This window comes from Mastomys coucha, unplaced genomic scaffold (assembly GCF_008632895.1).
Source record: "Mastomys coucha isolate ucsf_1 unplaced genomic scaffold, UCSF_Mcou_1 pScaffold22, whole genome shotgun sequence".
Taxonomy (NCBI): Eukaryota; Metazoa; Chordata; class Mammalia; order Rodentia; family Muridae; genus Mastomys; species Mastomys coucha.
Genome location: NW_022196905.1, coordinates 92366400 through 92386069, shown reverse-complemented (window position 1 = coordinate 92386069; position 19670 = coordinate 92366400). Strand labels below are relative to the sequence as shown.

At 44.5% G+C, this 19670-nt stretch overlaps 1 protein-coding gene across 13 annotated transcripts in view; it reads left to right on the top strand.

Moving 5' to 3' along the window:
* Positions 1-19670, top strand: part of Tmem150c (transmembrane protein 150C) — a 79384-nt gene that overhangs the window by 29330 nt on the left and 30384 nt on the right. For 3 of the 13 annotated variants that reach the window (XM_031336924.1, XM_031336922.1, XM_031336925.1), the window contains exon 2: positions 5854-6174. The exons of 7 other annotated variants lie outside the window; for them this stretch is intronic. In XM_031336924.1, coding sequence (XP_031192784.1) covers positions 6053-6174 — 122 coding nt within the window. In that variant the 5' untranslated portion in view covers positions 5854-6052. Of the gene's footprint in view, positions 1-4313; positions 4449-4973; positions 6175-19670 lie in introns of those variants that run through there. 3 more of the 13 variants (XM_031336935.1, XM_031336923.1, XM_031336932.1) reach the window with 3 other exon arrangements.

Here is a 19670-nt window from a genome sequence, read left to right as displayed (position 1 = left end):
GTTCTTTGTATACCTTGGATATTAGCCCTCTATCAGATATAGGGCTCGTAAAGATCTTTTCCCAATTTCCCAACTTGCTTCTTGATCATGATGTTTGTACAAGAATAGAAACCCTGACTGAGACAGATGTAAAGGAGGCATGGGAGGGTAGTAAGTGAATACTAAATTCCATAAGCATGTGCCAGAGCTCATGAGCATGATGATCAGGATCTCTAAGAGTCAGGAAGTGGGTTGGCCCCTCCTACCTCTAACCTTGTTACTGTGAGGGCCCAGCTAGAGAGAGAACAGGGTACCATTCATTACAAAGATAAGCACATTTCTGGCCTAACTGTTAGTGAAGCTGTAGAGGGTCCAGAGAAAGGGGACCAGATACACATCAAATTCAGTAGATTGTCTCACCAGTAGGATGTATTTTGGAAAGATTATCAGTAAGAGATGAAGGCGAAACATCTCAATTTAATTAATTGGAGCATTGTATACACATTAGAGTTAACTGAGAGGTTCTGGCAAGTGTGGCACATAATAAAGGGTAATAATGTTTAGTAGAATGTACTGGTGAGAGGCCAAGAGCTTGGATGAACTCCACCACTCTCAAGCGTCATGGCCCTGAGCAAGGTCCTAGAGCTCAGTAAGCCACTGTGATCTTCACACCACAGTTAGCTTATGATGAATGAACAACAGAATCCATGTACGGTAATACACAGCAAAAGGACTGCCAATAGTTTGTTGCCATCGTTGTGTGCCTATAACTTTGATTGTTGCTATCTCCACAGCAAATGCTTTCCAGGAAGGTAGATTGCAAAGATGATGTGGTGGTTTGAATAGGTTTGACCCCCATAGATTCATGTGATTGAATGTTTGGCTCAGGAGGAGTTTCCTTGTTGGAGTGGGCGTGGCCTTGTTGGAGGAAGTGTGTCACTGTGGGGAGGGGGGGGCTTTGAGATCTCCTATGCTCAAGCTCGTCCCAGTGTGGCACACAGTCTCCTGCTGCCTGCAGATCAAGATGTAGAACTCCCAGCTCATCTAATACCATTTCTGCCTGCATGCTGCCATGCTTCCCTCAATGATGATAATGGACTAAACCTCTGAAACTCTAAGCCAGCTCCAGTGAAATGTCTTCCATGGTCAGGCAGTCTTGGGCACTCTATGGCAGGCCAGTTTGGTGGATGATGTATGTATTATCAGAAGAACTTGCCTCTGCTTATTTTTATGACTTCTTTAGACTCAAGTATAATTTCCATAGCCCAATCCCAAAAAGTATCCCTCCATTTTTCCCATAAAAGGTCTTTCATCTGCATTTTGGTCATGGCCTGCACTTTCAGGCCTTTAGGTGAGCATATGGATCAGTAGCTAGAGCCACTGACAGACACCCTGTCTGCTTGGCAGGTGGGTGACTATGTTTGGGTACAAAACTGTGTCCCTTCTGTGAAGGAATGATTACATGGCCCCCCTATCACTCAGTTGTTGGCCGTGGAAAAACAAACTCACAATCTTCCACATCTGTAGTTACCATTTTACAAGCATAATCAGAAGCTGTTAGACTTACTGCTGCCTGAGAGAAAGGACTGGATGTCTCCCTGTGTCTGTTACACAATGAAAACAGAGAGCGGAATGTTGCCTCTTAATTAAGGAGCTCCCTAAGTTGCTTCCTTCATCTCTATTACAATCAGGGTTTCATAAATCTTTATCTCCTATAAATCCTCATTCCTGTCCTCCCCTCTCTCCATCTTTAATTAGGTTGTTGTAGTTTGTGACCCCTTGCATGGAAAGAATGACTGAACTAGACTTTGAAAACAACACAGTCCCTTCTGGTTTTATTATTCCATTTCTGTATTGATCCGATGCCCAGCTGTACTCATTGACATGCGTCTTTTGAAACAATCTGCAGATTTTATCATTGCAGTAATTTCCTCCCCTGTTTACCAAGCCCAAACAAACTTTAATCCAAACATGAGTTCCCTCAGAATCAATAACAGGGTTCCCATCTATCAGAAGGTATGCCTTAGCCCAGCTACACACTCAGATTAAAATGCCCCAAGTGTTCTTGGTACTCGCTACTCCTACCTCCAAACTAGCTCTTGAATTTATCTACTTCAGTGTCTAAGCCACTGCTGCTTTGGTTTAGGGCACCAGCTCTCTCCTTCCCACTCTCCCATCCCCACCACTGCCCTGTGACCCACCTTGCTAAGAAAGCCTGCCTCATTTAAATCCTGCTTCCATTGCTTAGTCCACACTGTGCCTAGAACCACTACACTCCTTCTGCATCACCTGGCAGGGGAATTCCTTATGTACGACTCTGCTGTCCATCTCTGCTCCTTGGAGGGGTTGTGCCTGCCTTGCTGTGGGCTTACATCAGGTTTTTTTTCCTTTGTACCGAACCCACCATAGCTGTGTCTATCCTCTCTGGAGGACTTGAGGATTCAGGGCTTGTCTTCTTGGTAACCACTTTCCCCAACACCTAGCACAATTCCTCACCCAGGGAAGGCCCTGAAATACTTGTCCAGTGAATGGCTGGTAAGTGACTCTCTCTATATAATATACAGAGAGCTTGCTATATAATATATACTACTCTATAGATATAAGTGGTCTATACACAATAAGGAAAGATTAATAAAGGAAATTACTTGATTTTTTTCTGAAGAAAATTGAGATAGATGTAATTTGTTTACAATTTGAAAGACATAGGGTAGCCATTCATAGCTAAAGGATGAAATTCAGGGTTCCCAAACGTTTCACTCTAGAACTAGATATCTACTTGAATGTTGAATGCAATAAATGTCTTGGAGAAAAGAAAAAGCTATAATTTTTATGCAAAAAGAAAAAACACCACCCCCAACAAAATGATATGAATGATATGCTGGTACAACTTTGTATTCTGCAACCTAATTTTGAACTATGATCATGTTTTTAGTTGTGCTTTAATAAACCTGGTGACCATGACCTGGACAAAGATTTGTTGCTTGACTAAACTTTAATCAGACTCCTGAGTTTTCTTATAGGCCCATTCCATACTTGTTATAAAACTCTGGGTTTAACAAGAGCCTCCGACCCTCAATATCTAATAAGATTGTAATCATCCCTGCTCTCCTGTTATTATGATTCATTTCATTGTGAACTTTGACTAGGTTTAGAATCGAGGAGACACGCCTCTGAGCATGTCTGTGAGGTGCTTCCAGTGAAGGCATAAGAAGGGAGATCCTGAATGTGGGTGGCACCATCCTGTGAAACAGGGTCCCAGAAGGGAAAAGGGGGGAGCATATTCCTGGGGCTGCTCTCTACTTCCTGACTGCAGATATTTCATGCTCCTGTTGGCAAGCCTTCCCCACAGCAAGGGGCTATAAGTATCCTCTTAAGCCATGATCCAAACGAACTTCCATTCCTTACTTTGCTTTTGTGTGAGGCATTTTGTCATGGCAACAGTCAGTGACTCACCTCACTGGCTGCTGGCCATTGTGCTCTGTTTGCATCCTGTTAGGTGCGTTTAGTCAGAACTATGCCCCTGCCTGGTCTTTCCTCAGGGTAATTTCTCATTCTGCTCCTTTATGTTGATCCATGCCTGCCTATGATCAAGAACAAGGTCTCTGTGATCAAGAGCAAGGTCCCTGTGATCAAGAGCAAGGTCCCTGTGATCAAGAACAAGGTCTCTGTGATCAAAAGCAAGGTCCCTGTGATCAAGAGTAAGGACCCTGTGATCAAGAGCAATGTCCCTGTGATCAAGAGCAATGCCCCTGTGATCAAGAGCAATGTCCCTGTGATCAAGAGCAAGAACCCTCTGCTACACTGCACACCCTGTTGCTGGGGCCATTGTGTCATGCAAACTTGTGAATCAGCAAAGATGCTGCCTACAGGCCAGCCTCTGTGCTCATGACAGAATCAGTCATGCCTGCTGTGTGTAGACACAGATCTTTATCTTGAGCACACAAAGTCATTGTCATTAGGTTGCTCGATGTAATGGCTATTCCTGGTTGTTCACTTGAGTACAACTGGAATGAACTACAATCCTGAATTGGAGGGCTCTCCTGTGATCCAGATCTTGAAGCTGGAAGATACAAGTTTCTAACCTGGATCTTGGCATGGAGATCTTGAACCATAGTGGCCATGAAAAACTTAGGCTCAGACAATGTAGTACACGCCTTTAATCCCAGGAGACTAAGGCAAGGAGAGCTCTGAGTTCAAGGTCAGCCTGGAACAAAGCAAGTCCCAGATGCAGGCTTCGGAGTACACACCTTTAATCTGGGCCACACCTTCTGCTGGAGACCTACATAAGGACATTGGAGGAAGGAAGATTCACTCTTCTTCACCTGCTTACATTTACTTGCCAGAACTCTGTTGGAACTTACTTCTACAGAAGACCAGGTGAAAGAGCTAGCCTTTGGGCCTGAGCAACTACTAGATCCTTGGACTTCCCATTCACAGCTAACCATTGTCGGGGAGTTGGGCTACAGACTGTAAGTCATCATAACAAATTCCCTTACTATGTAGAGACTACCCACAAGTTCTGTGACTCTAGAGGACCCTGGCTAATACACTCAGCATGAAGTCACTTATGTCCACACTGATATCACCTTCAACCAAATCTCACTCTTGCAGCTGGCTTTTTATTTATTTGTTTCTTTTTAGTTTCTTTTGATTATTTTATTGTGTGCCTGGGTATTTGGCTGTATGGATGTCTGCGTAGCTCATGTGTGCCTGGTACTCATGGAGGCCAGAAGAGGATGTTGGGTTCTCTGGAACCAGAGTAACAGGTAGGTGTGAGCTGCCATGTTGGTACTGGGAATTGAACCCTGGTCCTCTGGAAAAGCAGCTAGCCATCTTAACTGCTGGATTACCTTTCCATCCCCTCACCTTACTCTTTAGAATCTTCTGTTCCCATGCCTAGCACATTGTCTTTTACATGTTCGGCACCAGTTGTTTGTGGGCGTTCTGGACACTGTAGATAAAATGGAGAATAAAAGAAAAAAACCCTTCCCTCTGACTTGCTGAGAAGAAAAAGGTTTCAGCCAGAGAAAGAATGGGGTGGGGATGAATAGGTCTAAAGTTCATTATAGAAGAAACTGTCAAAGAATTAAAAAATAAAGTCATTTTATTTTGAGGACAGAGCAGAGGTCGAGCGAGGGGCCGGGAGGAGAGGAGGGAGGGAAACTTCTGTCAGGATAGAAAAAAATTAAAAATAAAATGGTATCAGTAAAAACATAGAATAATATATTTTTAATGTAATTTTGAAAATTCTACCCTAATGGGGCTTCCAGCACGAATAGAACAAAGAGATTAAATACAGGACAGGATGCTCTGGAGGGAAGAACCGCAGGGTAGGGAAGGGAATTCTGGTCCATATTAAGTAGAATGTTCGTGAAAAGCTTTCCAAGGAAGCTTTACAAAGTCTTGGGGCAAGGAAAGGGGCCTGGGGCAGGCCAAGGGCGCAGCTGTGTCCACATTGGGAGAAAGCATACATTGGAGGGACAAGGCAGGACTCATAAGCCTGTGAGGAGTGTGTGCTGGGGTCAGAGTCGGGGTTGGAACCCTGATGTCTGTCTGGCAGGCGTGGAGCCTGACTTGTGTTTTAATCTTCCTGGCTACTGTGGGAGGCAGCGTTTAGTTTGGAACCTGCTTTGGCTCAGGACTCCCTGATAATTGAGTTTGAGGTCTCTAAGATGAATGACCTTGAGGTTGTGGGGCTGAGAACCACCGCTACTGCAGGATGTCATGACCAAGAGAACACCTGCGGTTCTAGCACACACAGTAAAGGACATGATAGGGTTAAATATGGGGCAAGGTCTCAGAGGACACATGGGAAAGTATTAACGTATGATTGTCACAGATTTTCACTTCTCAATTTTCAATTCTTAATTCCAGGTGACAAGAAAGGAACAAAGCTACAAGGGCGTGAGGTCACTGTGGCCAGGGTGACCATCCACTAAACCGTCAGCAGGGCAGGTTTCTTCCCTCAGTCACTAGAAGGTGCGCGCGCACTCACTCTGGAGACTCTGAGAATCCATAATCAGAACAGCAAAGCAGGCAGCAAAGCAGCCGAAGCAATAGTCGTCCTTTGCTTATGGAAATCCTTTCTTGGGAGCTAGCCCTATGTGGAGAGTCATGGCCAGCAGGTGAAGGGTTAAAGTCACACATAGACCGGCAGGCACCCTTGAGATGCTTTCATCAAGTAAGAGCCATTAGGTGAATTGCTATTCTTTTTTTTTTTTTTTTTTTTTTTTACTACTAAAAACCATGTAAGCTGATACATGAAAAGATGGAATGATGCTTTGATACATGTCTACATGGCATAATGTGTGAACCAGGTTAATTATGTCTCTTTATGGTTTAACTCAGAACCCTTCTGCTTTTTCAAGTGTAGGGCACATAACCATCACCTATAGTCACCCCATTGCACAATTACACACCAGAGTCTTTTTCTCCTATCTGACTGTAACTTACTACCTGCTCCTAGTCCCCACCCAACCCCTCGCCTAGCTTCTGGCAACTACTCTATGTAAGAGATCAACTATGAGATCAGCCGACTTAGAGTCCGTGTGTGTGATGAGATCGAGTGGTGTTTGTCTTTCTGTTGTGATTAAAGTTATTTCGAAGGGGTCGTTTATACCCCTCTGTTGCCTTCAAATATCCCAAATAAATAACACAGAGACCTTTAGTTTTATAATAAGCCTTAATAAGCATTAGATCTAGGCAGATATCAACACTTTAACTTATTTTGTCTGCTTTCCTGTCAAAATATGCCTTGCCATGTTTCGTTTGGGTTGCTCCTGCTTCATCAGGACAGCTCTCATGGCCATATGCTCACGATCCAAGATACCTCATAATGAACTCCCTCCTCCTTCACTCTCCCTCGTGGTCCCTACCTGAGACCCCAAGCCTAGAAGCCAAAGCCCTACCGACTCCTTTCCTGCCTAGCTACAGGCTGTAGGCATCTTTACTAACCAATCAAGAATAACTTGGGGAACAAGGTTTACACAACAAAAGCTTATAGTATATGCGAGGATTCACTCATGGGGGCACCCAGATCTTGGGGGCCAGTATTTAGCATTTGAATGCGTGGCAGCAGTAGACCAACCCCAGCATCTTTCTGAGCCAGGCATTCTATCTAGTACGATGATCTTCACAAGTTACGGGTTTGATTCTTTTTGAAAGCTGAATAATATTCACTGTTCCATGTACATTTTCTTCACCCTTGCATTGGTTGATGGACAGGTAGCTTGTTTCCACATCTCGGATGCTGTGCCTGGTTCTACAGTAAACATGGGAATGTTGGTATCTGCTGGGAATACTTGCTTCATTTCCTTTAGGAAGGGTACCATCAGGTCATGTGGTTCCATTTTTATAGAAATTTCCATAATCGCTACTGACTTGCATTCCCGAAGTGTAGGGATTCCCTTCTCTCCGCATCCTTGTTGGTATTTACCTTTCGTCTATTGCAGAATGGGAATTCTAAGAGAAATGACATAGGGATGGCATTGCATTGTGATTTGATTTGCATCTCTGGTGATTGCACTTTTCATACACCTGCTAGCTGTTGATGCGCCATTCTGAGACTCATCTTTTTAGACCAATCACCCCTCTTCATGGGGCCGGTGCCCCTTTGCTAGTCTAGATAGTATTCAGTCTGCTGGGATATATGAGGATCCTCTGGATTTTTACCCTTCCTCAGATGTGAAATTTGCAGAGACCTTCTGTAGATCATCTCTTCACTCTTTGCTGTGTGCAAGCTCTTTAGCTTGCTGTAGTGTTATCTGTCTATTTAAGCATTTGTATTTTGCTTTGGTCAAGAACTTACTGTGTCACCCCAGCTGGCCTAGAACTCACTGCAACCATCTTCATCTCTGTCTCCCAAGCACTAGGTCAAGCTATCCCTCTTTACTGGCAGTCATTTCCAGAAAACAATACATCTCCTTAGAAATGGAGCAACTTTTCTTCTATGTGAGTGACACTACTCAGACTCATTTCGAATCCTAATGGTTACACCCCCATCTTACCCCTGTCAGTGAATTCACTCTTAATTTACCCTAGAGAAGAGATAGCTCAAGATATTAGAGGGAATCCAGTTCATTAGCATACTCAATTAGTGTTCTATGAATTGTTTGTATCAGGGAAATAGACTACCTGATAACTGATAAGATTTTCAACACCCTCTCTTGTATTGGAACCCATATGTTGCTTATGCTACGACTGAGCCAGCCTCTGTTGAGCAATTTCTTTAAGTCTGTTTTAAACGCTACTTATTGTGTGCGTGCACATGCATGCTACCATACAAATGGTGGGAGGTCAGGAGAAAACGTAGAGGAGTCAGTTTTTCCGCTATGGGATCCGGGGATTTTGCTTAGGTCATCAAGCTTGTATCCAAGCATGTGTACTCACTGAGCCGTGTTGCTGGTCCCTGATGTGTAATTCCTAAGAAATATTCTTTCAGTCCTGTTTTGCTATGCTGCCAGATCTTGTAGCCTTCTGCTTTAAGAGTGAACTATGCAGTCCCTGGAGAGGAGGCTGAGAGGCCCATGAACACCCACTATTGAGAAACCAGGCATTTAAACCACAGTGAGAAGACCTGGGACTCTAGTGGCATGGCATTGGGATCAAAAGCGGGAGCTTTATGTGCACATTTGCCATAGGGGAGGGTGGAGGAGAGAAAGGGGAGGGGGAATGGAGGGAGAGGGTCCCACCCACCAACCCTTACCTAGGAGAGGAAGAGGATGTCAATGTCTGACCCACCTTCATGGAGAAGTAGACAGGGCATGAAAGGAGCTTGATTCCAAGCCATTAAGGGGGCAATTAGGTGATGACCACCGAGTAGTCATCCAGCTCCAAAGCCCAGTGCCGGCCATGGCCGACATACTGGCTGGGTTAGACTTTTAGGTTAATTGCCACCCAGGGATTGCTGAACATGTTTCCTGATAGCTTCAAGGAGAGTTGGGAACCAGTCCAGTCCCCTTTGCTACAAGCTTGAAAGTCCTTGTTAGGATGTGTGACAATTCCATGTGACTAACTACGGAGCCACCTCTGCTGATGATGGCCTAAGGCAGGGTTGTCCAGGGAATCAGAACCAAGAGGGTACAGGTACAAAGATGCAGTATGTGGGCATGGCTTGTGCCACCCCAGGGCTCCGAGGTACTACAGTTTGCAGCCTGCTAGCTGGAAACCCAGGGAAGTCCAGGCTGCAGCTGGAGTCTGCAGGCCTGAGAGCCAGAAAAGCCACTCCTGTTAGTTTAGAGTTGTGAGGCTGGAGAACCCAGAATCCTGCTGTTCGAGGGTAGGAAAATGGATGTCCCAGCTCAAGAGGAGAACACTGGTCTCCCTCCTGGTTTTTGTTCTCTCTGGGCCTTCAGCAGGCTGAACAGTGCTATTCAATGAGAGGAAGTAAGCCTTATGTGCCTACTATTTCTTTCTGGTATTGTGAGAAACAGTCTGAGCGGTGGCAACTTAGAGAGGGAAGGGTTTATTTCAGCTTACACTTCCAGGTCATAGTTCATCACTGAGAGAAGCCAGACAGGAACTCAAGCAGGAAGCACAGAGTGACTGCTGCTTGCTGCTTCGCTCTCTGGCTTGCTCACTGGCTTGTGCTTAGCTTTTTATATATTCCAGGATCACCTGCCCTGGGGATGCAGCCAACCACAGTGGGTTCTGCCATTCCACATAATCAAGACACTCCCTCACAGAAATGCCCATAGACCAACCTAGTCTAGGCAGTCTCTCGTTCGAGGCATCTTCTCTCTGATAACTCCAGGTTATATCAAATTGACAATTTAGGCTAACCAGAGCACTCAGTCTCAAGTCTCCTGAAAGCTCTGAGACACATCCACTTGTTACCCGAGCATCCCTTAACCCTTGCTGCGAAGATGTATGACACGAGCAACCCTTGATCTGGGTTGTTGCTCAGTGGTAGTGTGCTTGTCTAGTATGCGTGAGGCAATGGATGTGATCCCAGAACAACAAACAAAGAAACAAAAATTAACCAGTGCAGTGATCCAGCTGGTTTTAGTCTTCAATCTGCAGCCACGCCCTGATTTATCATCTGTAGCCCTCTGGGTGTAACAAAATGAGAGCAGTGGAAAGCAGAGGAAGGAAGAATTGTTCAAGAGGTCCATCAGTACTAAATGGTGGAAAAATCTGCATGAAGGCAGTGTTTACCAGATGGGGAGTGATCACTGGCTTTGGAAGAGCAGACATTGGACAACTAACTATACTCTGTAAGCTCCTGCCTCTGATGGTTGCCGTGCTCTTGATGGAGTAGGTCTGCTTGGGTTCAGGGGACTTGAGTTCAGTTGTTGATTAGTTCTTGCTGAAGGAAGGATGCTGGATGATGTACAGCCTGCATCTGTACTCTCTGCACTCCAACAAACAGCCTCTGGTCTGGTGTACTTCATGTGCTTTCTGTCCTTCCAGAGAAGTCATCAGCATAAAGTGATTTCTAAGAGACTGCTTGAAGGTGTGTGTGTGTGTGTGTGTGTGTGTGTGTGTGTGTGTGTGTGTGTGTGTGTGTGTGTGTGTATGGTTTCCAACTAGGAAGAGCTTAGCACATGCATGTCACTGATAGGCTAAATCTTAGTCTTAACTGCAACCCAAAGAAGTAAGTACTATATGAACCGCATGTTGTGATGGGAAAACTGAGGCTTAATAAGGTTAAGCATGATGCATCACCCCTCTGAACCAGGTCACACTGTGGTCCTTGCCCTACTCTGAGGCCCCATATAATGGGATGTGGAAGAATAATCATCAGTTTCTTTGGATTTGTATATTATCCACCAAGAAGCTGGCAGCTTGATTGACACGAGATCCACCCTCAGTGTTCAGGGATGGCTAGTCCTGCTCATTGCTCAGTCTTGGGATTCTTCCACTAGCCAGACAAGCTTCAACCGGTTTGCCTGTCAGATCATCATCTCCTGAATTTCCTGGGAGTCTTCTGTCCCTGGGGACCTGGCTGGGGCATTTCTTGTTTTGCTTTGATTTGTTGGAGGTTTGCTTGGTTTCCCTCCACTGAACTAAGTATTGATGTCAGAGCCTAGGCAAGAGAGAACCTGCTCCTCGTGGGCTCACTCTTGTTCTGGAAGCTTGGAGCTGGCACACATGTCAGAGAGGCTGCTGCTGTGCTGTCCCTCAGCTGAGGACCAGGGCGCACATGGCGGCGCATGGTCAGACTAGTGTATGACTTTTTTTTGTTGTTGTTATTGCCTTGGAATAATGAAATAAGCATGAAATAATGGCATATCAAAGGGCAAGCAGATAGAATTCATAACTGTTCCCAAACAATCGCTTCACCATCTACAAGTCACATTGGTGACAAAACCCAGGCTTTTCCCTGCCTCAGACAAGGCTTGAATACTTCAGGAAGTATTTGACAAGTAGGGATTAGACTTGTGCATTTATGATCTCTCCCTGAGGATGGGGCTGAAGCTATCTCAGTTGATGGAGGGCTTGTCGATTAATCCCCAGCACCACAGAATCCAAGTATGGGGTAATCTCAGGACTTGGGAGGTGAAGGCAGGAAGATCAGGAGTTCATGGTCATGCTAACGATGCAGCAAGTTTAAAGCCATCCTGGACTACATGAGGTTCTCTCTTGAGGGAAAAAAACGTGAAAATTTTACATACATAAGAAAGATTAGCCATTTTTAAGTCAGTAAACCACCCTCTGGCCTCAGTTCTTCCGTGGACTGAGGGAAACCACCTAGTTGCTCTGGTCTCCTGAGTGTCACCTCATTCCCAGGGCAAGGTTATGTATGTTACTGTCACCTAAGATCATAGGATTTCTCAGGTAGCCTATGCACAGTGACTTTGCCGTTAGGTGAGATGTTTGGACTTCAGTTGCTGCAGCATCTGCATGTATTAATTAGCTACAGAAAAAAGATTCGCTGTGGCAACAAGAATCTAACAGCAAGACAGCTTTAAAATGTGGAAGGCGTGTTTGTCTTTTGAATTTCTGTAACAGAGGATGGGTGTTCCGAATCGGTGGGAGAAGAGGGACTGATAACAGATAGTGTTGTGTCTGCAGCACTGTGCCTGTGCAGGGTCGCTGTTGTTTTAGGTCAGAGGGAACGGTGGGCAATCCCTCCTGTTCATAGCTCATTGATAAGAAGCTAATCGTGTAGCTGTGCTGCAGCCCAGAGGAACTGGCACACAGTGGGACAGCTGTGTGCCTAGCTCTTCTGCACACAGTGGAAGAAGGGGAAGGTGACTTCCACAGACAGCAGCAATCTGCCACCACCAGCTCCTCTCTGGCTCCCAGAAAATCTCCATTTCCTCCAGTGCTCCACCACTGTAACTGGATGCATGTGAGTGTAGAAGGTGGGTAACCTGCTATTTAGTTTACAGTTTGTAAGACTCCTATGCAAGCACACCAACGAGTTTGATCCTCAGAACCCACAAACGTGAAAACACACATTGTACATACATACACACTCACACACAGGACATATACTCACACTCATGCACACATGCAGGCATGCACACATATCACACACATACACACTCATATATACATATACACACATACATACAAGCACATTATACAGAGAAACATATACACACATATGTACACTCACACACATTATATACATTCACATCACATATATACATTTCACACACACATACACACATATATATACACACATTATACACACATGTATGTATGCACACATGTCACACATATACACATATTATATATACACATGCTTTTTGCACACATAAACATACATACATGTACATATGCATGCATACACATCACACACATTATACACACATACATACTCTATATATACACACACAAACATATACACATATGCATATATGCACACACACACATCACACACACATGTACACACATATGTATACATGCACATTATGCACACACAAACATACACACATGCACATATGCACACACAAATCACACATATTTTACACAACCCATACCATATATATATATATATATATATGTATACATATATATACATATATACACACACACATTATACATACAGACATTATAATCACCCAGTAATAAGAGTATGAAAGAATCACATCTGCCCAGGCAGAAAGGGCAGTATATTACCCAGAAACTGTAACTTCTAGGTGAACACAAGTGCCCATTCCCTTACTCACCCCAGAGCTATCCCCTGCCTTTTGTCCATTCCGCTGTCTCTGTCGGTTGAGCCACTTTGGTACTGCATAAGTGAAACCACACAGCACATCCAGTGGCATTTGTCAGAATTCCCTTTTTATGGCTGGCCTTGCACTTGTGACAACCACACAGCACTGTCTACTGTTCATCAAATGGCATTTGTCAGAATTCCCTTTTTATGGCCAGCCTTGCACTTGTGACAACCCTTGAGTGCTGGGACTGCAGATGGGAGCCACCATGTCTGTTCCCCTGATTTTGAAGCTAAGTAATATTCCATGGTATGTAACGTGGCAAACCTTTCCACCCACTGATGGGTACTTGGGTTGTTTCTGACTTAGGCTGTTGTGAATACTGTTGCTTTAAGTGTGGGTTTACATGTATCTGTTTACATCTCTGGCTTTCAGTCTTAGGGTTTGAATTAGGTGCTTTTCTGTTGCTGTGATAAAATATATGACCAAAAGCAACGTCAAGGAGAGAGGTGCTTACTTTTGGCACGTGGGTCTAGAGGCAGAGGTTTGGGGCAGAGGAAGGGACTAGAAGTTGTTGATCCCAGCTTTTGTCTACACACAGGGAGTAAGAGAGAGAAGAGGAGGTAGAACAAAGCTATCTAAACTTTAGAGCTTCCCCCAGTGACATCATTCCAACAGCAAGGATCTACCTCCTAAAGGTTCTTTAACCTTCCCAAGCAGGCCCAGCAACTGGGGATCAAATGTTCAAATATATGAGCCCATGGGGACATTCTTCATTCAAACCATCATGTGGTCAAAGACCCAAAGTGGAATTAATGCATCATAAGCTACTTTTATTTTTAACGTGTTGAGAAACCTCTAGATTGTTTTCTAATGATGCACTACATTCTTTTATTTTATCTTTATGTGGTGTATGGGGAAACACATGAGTACATATACCACAGTGTGCTCATGGTGGTCAGAGAATCATCTGAGATAACAGTCTTCACTGTCCATCTTGCCTGAGTTATGATCTCTGTTATTGGCTGAGGCTACCTGGCGAGATCCTTTCAGGAAGACTCCCACCTCTGGCTCCCATCTCATCATCAGAGCGCTGGGATGATACCTCCACAATCTGAGCATTACTGCTCTAACTTTATGTGGGTTCTGGGGATTTGAACTCAGGTCTTCACACCTGCACTTCAATAATTGACCTACTGAGCCATATCCTGATCCCATGAGCCATCTCCCCAGCTGACTGTAACATGTTAAATTCTAAGCAACAGGTCTAATTTTTGACCAGACATGGTAGCACATGCTTTTAATCCCAACACTAGAGGTAGATGGATCTCTGTGTGTTTGAGGCCAGACTAGCCTATATAGCAAGCACCATATCAGCCAAAGTGATATAATAAGACAGAGTAAAAAGTTCTATTTTTCCTCACATCCTCACCTACAGTTGCTTTGGTTTCGGTTTTGTATTGTTTTGTTGTTGTAGTTTGGTTTTCTTGTTTGTTTTGGTTGTTGTTGTTGTTGTTGCTGTTTTTGACACTGGGCCTCTCTACAGACCAAGCTGGCCTTGAACTCACAGATCTGCCTGCCTCTGCCTCTGAAGTGTTAGGATTAAAGGAGTGTGCCACCACACACACTAACACTTATTATTTTTATAATAGCCATTCTAATGTATGGACGGTGGTGGTGGTTGTTGATTTCTTATTGTGGTAAAGAACACATAACAAAGTTTGCCATTTCAGCATTTTAAAAATTTTTTATGCTTTATTTGTGTGTGAAAGTGTGCATGTGTGTGTATGCATGTGTGTATATGTGTGTACATTCATGAGTGCAAGTGTGTATACAGGCCGAAAGGGGTGTCAGCTCGCCTAGATCTGGCGTTGCGAGCCACCTGATGTGGGTCCAGGGAACTAAACTCAGTCCTCCAGAACAGCAGCGAGCACTCTTGAATCCTGAGCCACCTGTCCAGCCCCAATTGTCAGTGTGTACATGTATGGTTCAAAGACAGTGACTGTATTCACAGTATTGTGTTGCTGTGTGGTCATGCAGCCATGCAATCATGCAGCTGTTCACCTGTGCAGCCATGCAGCTGTTCAGCTGTGCAGCCATGTAGCAGTACAGTGGTGCAGCTGTGCATGCTGTGCAACCATGCAGCCGTGTAGCCCTGCTGCTATACAGCCATGCTACTATGTGGCCAGGCAACCATGCAGCTGTGCTACTGTTGCAGCCATGCAGCTGTGCAAGCATGCAGCTATTGCACTTTATTTCTAGCTTTCTCATCTCTCTGTTGAAATTTTATTGGGTGATTGACAGTTGGTGTCTAAATGCCTTGGAATGCATCTCTAGAAAGACGGAACCTTGTCCCATTGTTGTGAAATGAATCTTTCCTCATATTCCTTTGGAGCAAATTTCCTCACAGAGCCACCATACAAGAGAAGGGTACCTATCGTAGTACAGGTGAGTGGCCATTTCCCAGGTCACAGTAGGAGGTGAGCAGACACAGTCTGGTACTATGCCTGTAATGGAGACTAATTGACCTTTATTTTGCCTGGAAATGGGTGGGGCTGGACCTTTGATGACATCACCAAGGATGCATTCTTCCACCTTCTATTCACCCACGGTCACTGTGGGTAACTTTGAGTCCTCATATTTGTTGTCTCACGGCTACGTAGCAGATGCCACAGCACCAGGTACTGGAGTTTTACTGCACAGTCCCAAGTGAGAAAAAAGGAACGTGGGTGGGAAAAGTTTTCTTTCCATTATTGAGGATACAAATCCTTCCTATTTACCACCCAGGACACTTCCTTTTGCATCTCAGTGGACAGGTCCAAGAAAGTCTGGGATGACAACTCATCAAAGGATCCAGTGCCAGTGGAAGGGACTTCCATTGGGGTTATCTTTGCATGGTATCAGACAGTGAGTTCCATCTAGTTCTAAGAGAAAGAACCCTCTGGGCTGTGAGTCTAGGAGGACCCTATAGTCAGTCATCTGTCAGGTGAACGAGGGTGACTGCTTTTAGAAATCAAAAAGATGGTGGAGGGAAAAAAAAAACAGTCTTTGTGGGTTCTGTTTAGAAACCATCGTATTTGGGGAATGGCGGCATTTACAGAAATACTTCACTAGGACTCTATTGAGTGGTTTGGTTTAGTTTGCTAGCACTCTTAAAACGTCTGTGGTGGGGGCTGATCCTGTAGGTTTAGTGATGCTGCTTGTATCTGCTGCTGAGGGGAAGTTGTCATAGACTCTTCAGGTGATGCCGTGTCACCTGACACTTGTGTCGTTCGGAACTTAGGATCCAGTGATAGTAACTTTCATCTCTGGGCTGGGACTTTATTTGTTGGCTTTTTTTTCCATTTCCCCACGCTGATTTGTATCTCTGGGTCTAGAAAAATCCCAGAGAAACAAAACAGATAGCCTTGGTCATTCTCACTTATAATTACAAAGGGATTGAATGTAATATAAGCCCTCCACATTTGCTCACAACACACATGGCACAGATTCATTACCAGGAGGCTCTGGTTCATAGACATTGTGACAGTTCTGGCCATTAGTAGGTGGCTCATTCATTGTTTTTGCGCCACACCACTGGCCCCAAGAGTACATGAAAAATTACCATGGCAAGGAGCCCATCTCCTGATCAATTACAAAGTAAAAAAAAAAAAAAAGATAAGCAAAGACCTAGGTAGTGCTTGTGGCAGAGTAGAGTCATGTGTCACTTAACAGCAGGGACACATCCTGAGGAGAGTGCCATTTGATGGTTTCATCCTCACGGGAACACACGTCTACACACTGACTACAAGTCATCAGGCAGTATAATCTCCAGGGACTATAGTTCTATGCAAGCTTTCTCATGGACAGAAGTATTAATTCATGGTGCATGACAGCAGTTGGCAGTTCCCGGGAGGCTGGCCCGGCAGTAAGGAATGGTTTCGTGGTGAGGCCAGTGCCATTATTCTTCCTTATTGATGAAGAAACTGAGGCACAGAGCAAGCCTAACTAATGTCATATAACTAGGAGATGGCAGAGTTGGGAATCTTAAGCCCTTGTCCCAAGCAGGTTAGCTACACCTGCCTGTCCCCACTGGCCCCAGGCAGACAAACCTTCTCTACAGTGCCACTGCAGCTGCCATCAGTCGCCAGTGGAACTGGCTTCAAGAGCTTCAAACAAAGAGGGTCTGGTGGGCTTTTGTTTTCCATCTGTAGATGGGAGGTGTTTTTCATTATGTGGTACAATAAAAGATTTGTCTTCAAGGCCCTTGTACTGACCCCAGGACACCATTTTTCCAGGCTTCGATAGCTTCACCTATATGGGAAGAACTACATGGTACTTGATAGCAAAATGAATAAGAGTATTACTATTATTGTTGGCGTTTTCTAATAGGGCCCCTTTATGAAGCCTTTGATAGCCTCAGTCTCCCAAGGTCAGATTACTGCCTAGAGTCACTTTGACTTATAAACTTCCCCTTTTTGAACAAGTTAAAGTGGCTGGGGTCTTAGATAACAAGCTCATGTGGGAATAGAAACATGTTTTTTCAGGCTGGTGAGATGGCTCAGTGGTTAAGAGCACTGACTGCTCTTCTGAATGTCCTGAGTTCAAATCCCAGCAACCACGTGGTGGCTCACAAACCACCTGTAATGAGATCTGATGCCCTCTTCTGGTGCGTCTGAAGTCAGCTACAGTGTGCTTATGTATAATAAATAAATGTCTCAGCCAAAACAAGCAGGGACTGAGTGAGCTGAGTTGACCAAAGCAGGGCCGACCAGAGGGAACCCAATTCCCAACAACCACATGAAGGCTCACAGCCATCTGTACAACTACTGTGTACTCACATACATAAAATAAATAAATAAATCCTAAAAAAGAAGAAGAAGAAGAAGAAGAAGAAGAAGAAGAAGAAGAAGAAGAAGAAGAAGAAGAAGAAGAAGAAGAAGAAGAAGAAAACATGTTTTTCAAGAGAGTATGACTTTCTCCTGGTCATTTGAAGCCTCAAAATATATAAATGGTGGGAGATGCCACAATCATTTAGCTTTTGGTTCCTTCCCTCCCCTACCTTCGGAAGGGGGAAAGCAAGAGTTTGGGGGACACAAAAGGAGCAGAGGGCACAGAGGTTCTCACTATCTCACACAAGGTGCCAAGCAGCCCTTGCAGTGTGGCCTGCCTCACACACAGACTGGGTAAGAGTGCCAATCGCTCACACTTGTGCAGTGACATTTATTGGAAGAGAACACATGGTAAATGCGCAGAGCTGGCAACACTGTCTCTGTGAGCTGTGACCATCTGGGTAAGAGCTTAGCAAGTCATTTGGCTAAATAATGCCGTTTCCAGGAGCGTTCCAGACCAAGGCTGAGAGCCAGACCCTTTCAAGACATCTTCACAATTCTGGCTCTTTCTCTCCTTTTGTCAAAAATTCATCAGATCTCATTCCAGATAGGCTAAGCTCTCTGGGGCCATGGGAACATTTATCCTTGTTTTTTTTTTTTCACTGTGAAATATTATTGGAAGATTAGTATCGACAGAATAAATACTGCACAGAATAAAAGGAATCACAATTATTATACAAAGATAAAATTTTCTTTTAGGATATTGTCTTTTATTTTCTGTGTGTAAGTGCTTTGCCTACATGTATACACACATATACATACATGCATACACACACACACACACACACACACACACACACACACACACCATGTATGTGCCTGGGCCCTAAAGAGGCCAGAAGAGAGCATTAGATCACCAGGAGCTGGAGTTACAGATGGTTGTCAGCCACTATGTTGGTACTGGGAATTGAACCCAGGAACAATAGGGCTCTAAGCTGCTGAGCCCTGGTCTCTCCAGTCCCAAATCCTTAGGTATGTGGAAGAGGCTTCTTCATTTAGCTCAAGAGAAGAATGGAACTTATCCTTATGTCTTAGGGTTGCTATGGTTGTGATAAAACACCATGACCAGAAGTAAGTTGGGAAGAGAGGGTCCATTCGGTTCACAGTTCATCATCAAAAAGAGTGAGGGTAGGAACTCATGCCAGGCAAGAACTGGGAGGCTGGAGCTGATGCAGAGGCCATGAAGGGGTTAGGCTTACTGGCTTGCTCAGCCTACTTTCTTATAGCACCCAAGACTACCAGCTCAGGGATGGCACTGCTCACAATGGGCTGGACCTCTCCTCCCTCCCATTAATCATTAATTAGGAAAATGCCTTACAGCTGGACCTACGGGGACAGTTTTCTCAATAGAGACTCTCTTCTCTCTAACAACTCTAGTTTGTATCAAGTTGACATAAAATTAGCCAATGTATCCCATTAGTTAATGAAAACTTTTAGTGATGTTTTCTCTTTATTTAAAAAATATTTACTATTAGCATGTGTGTGTGTGCTTATGCATGCATCATATGGGTGGGTAGGAGCATTCATACTATGGCACATATGTGGAGGTCAGAGGACAATTTTGTGGAGTTGATTCATACCTTCTACCTTTACCTGAGTTCCAAGGATTGAACTCAGGCTGCCAGGCATACACAGCAAGTGCCTTTTCCTGCTAAGCCACCTCTCCAGCCCTGGTGATATTTTCTAATGTAACTGGAGCAGTGAGCCAGTT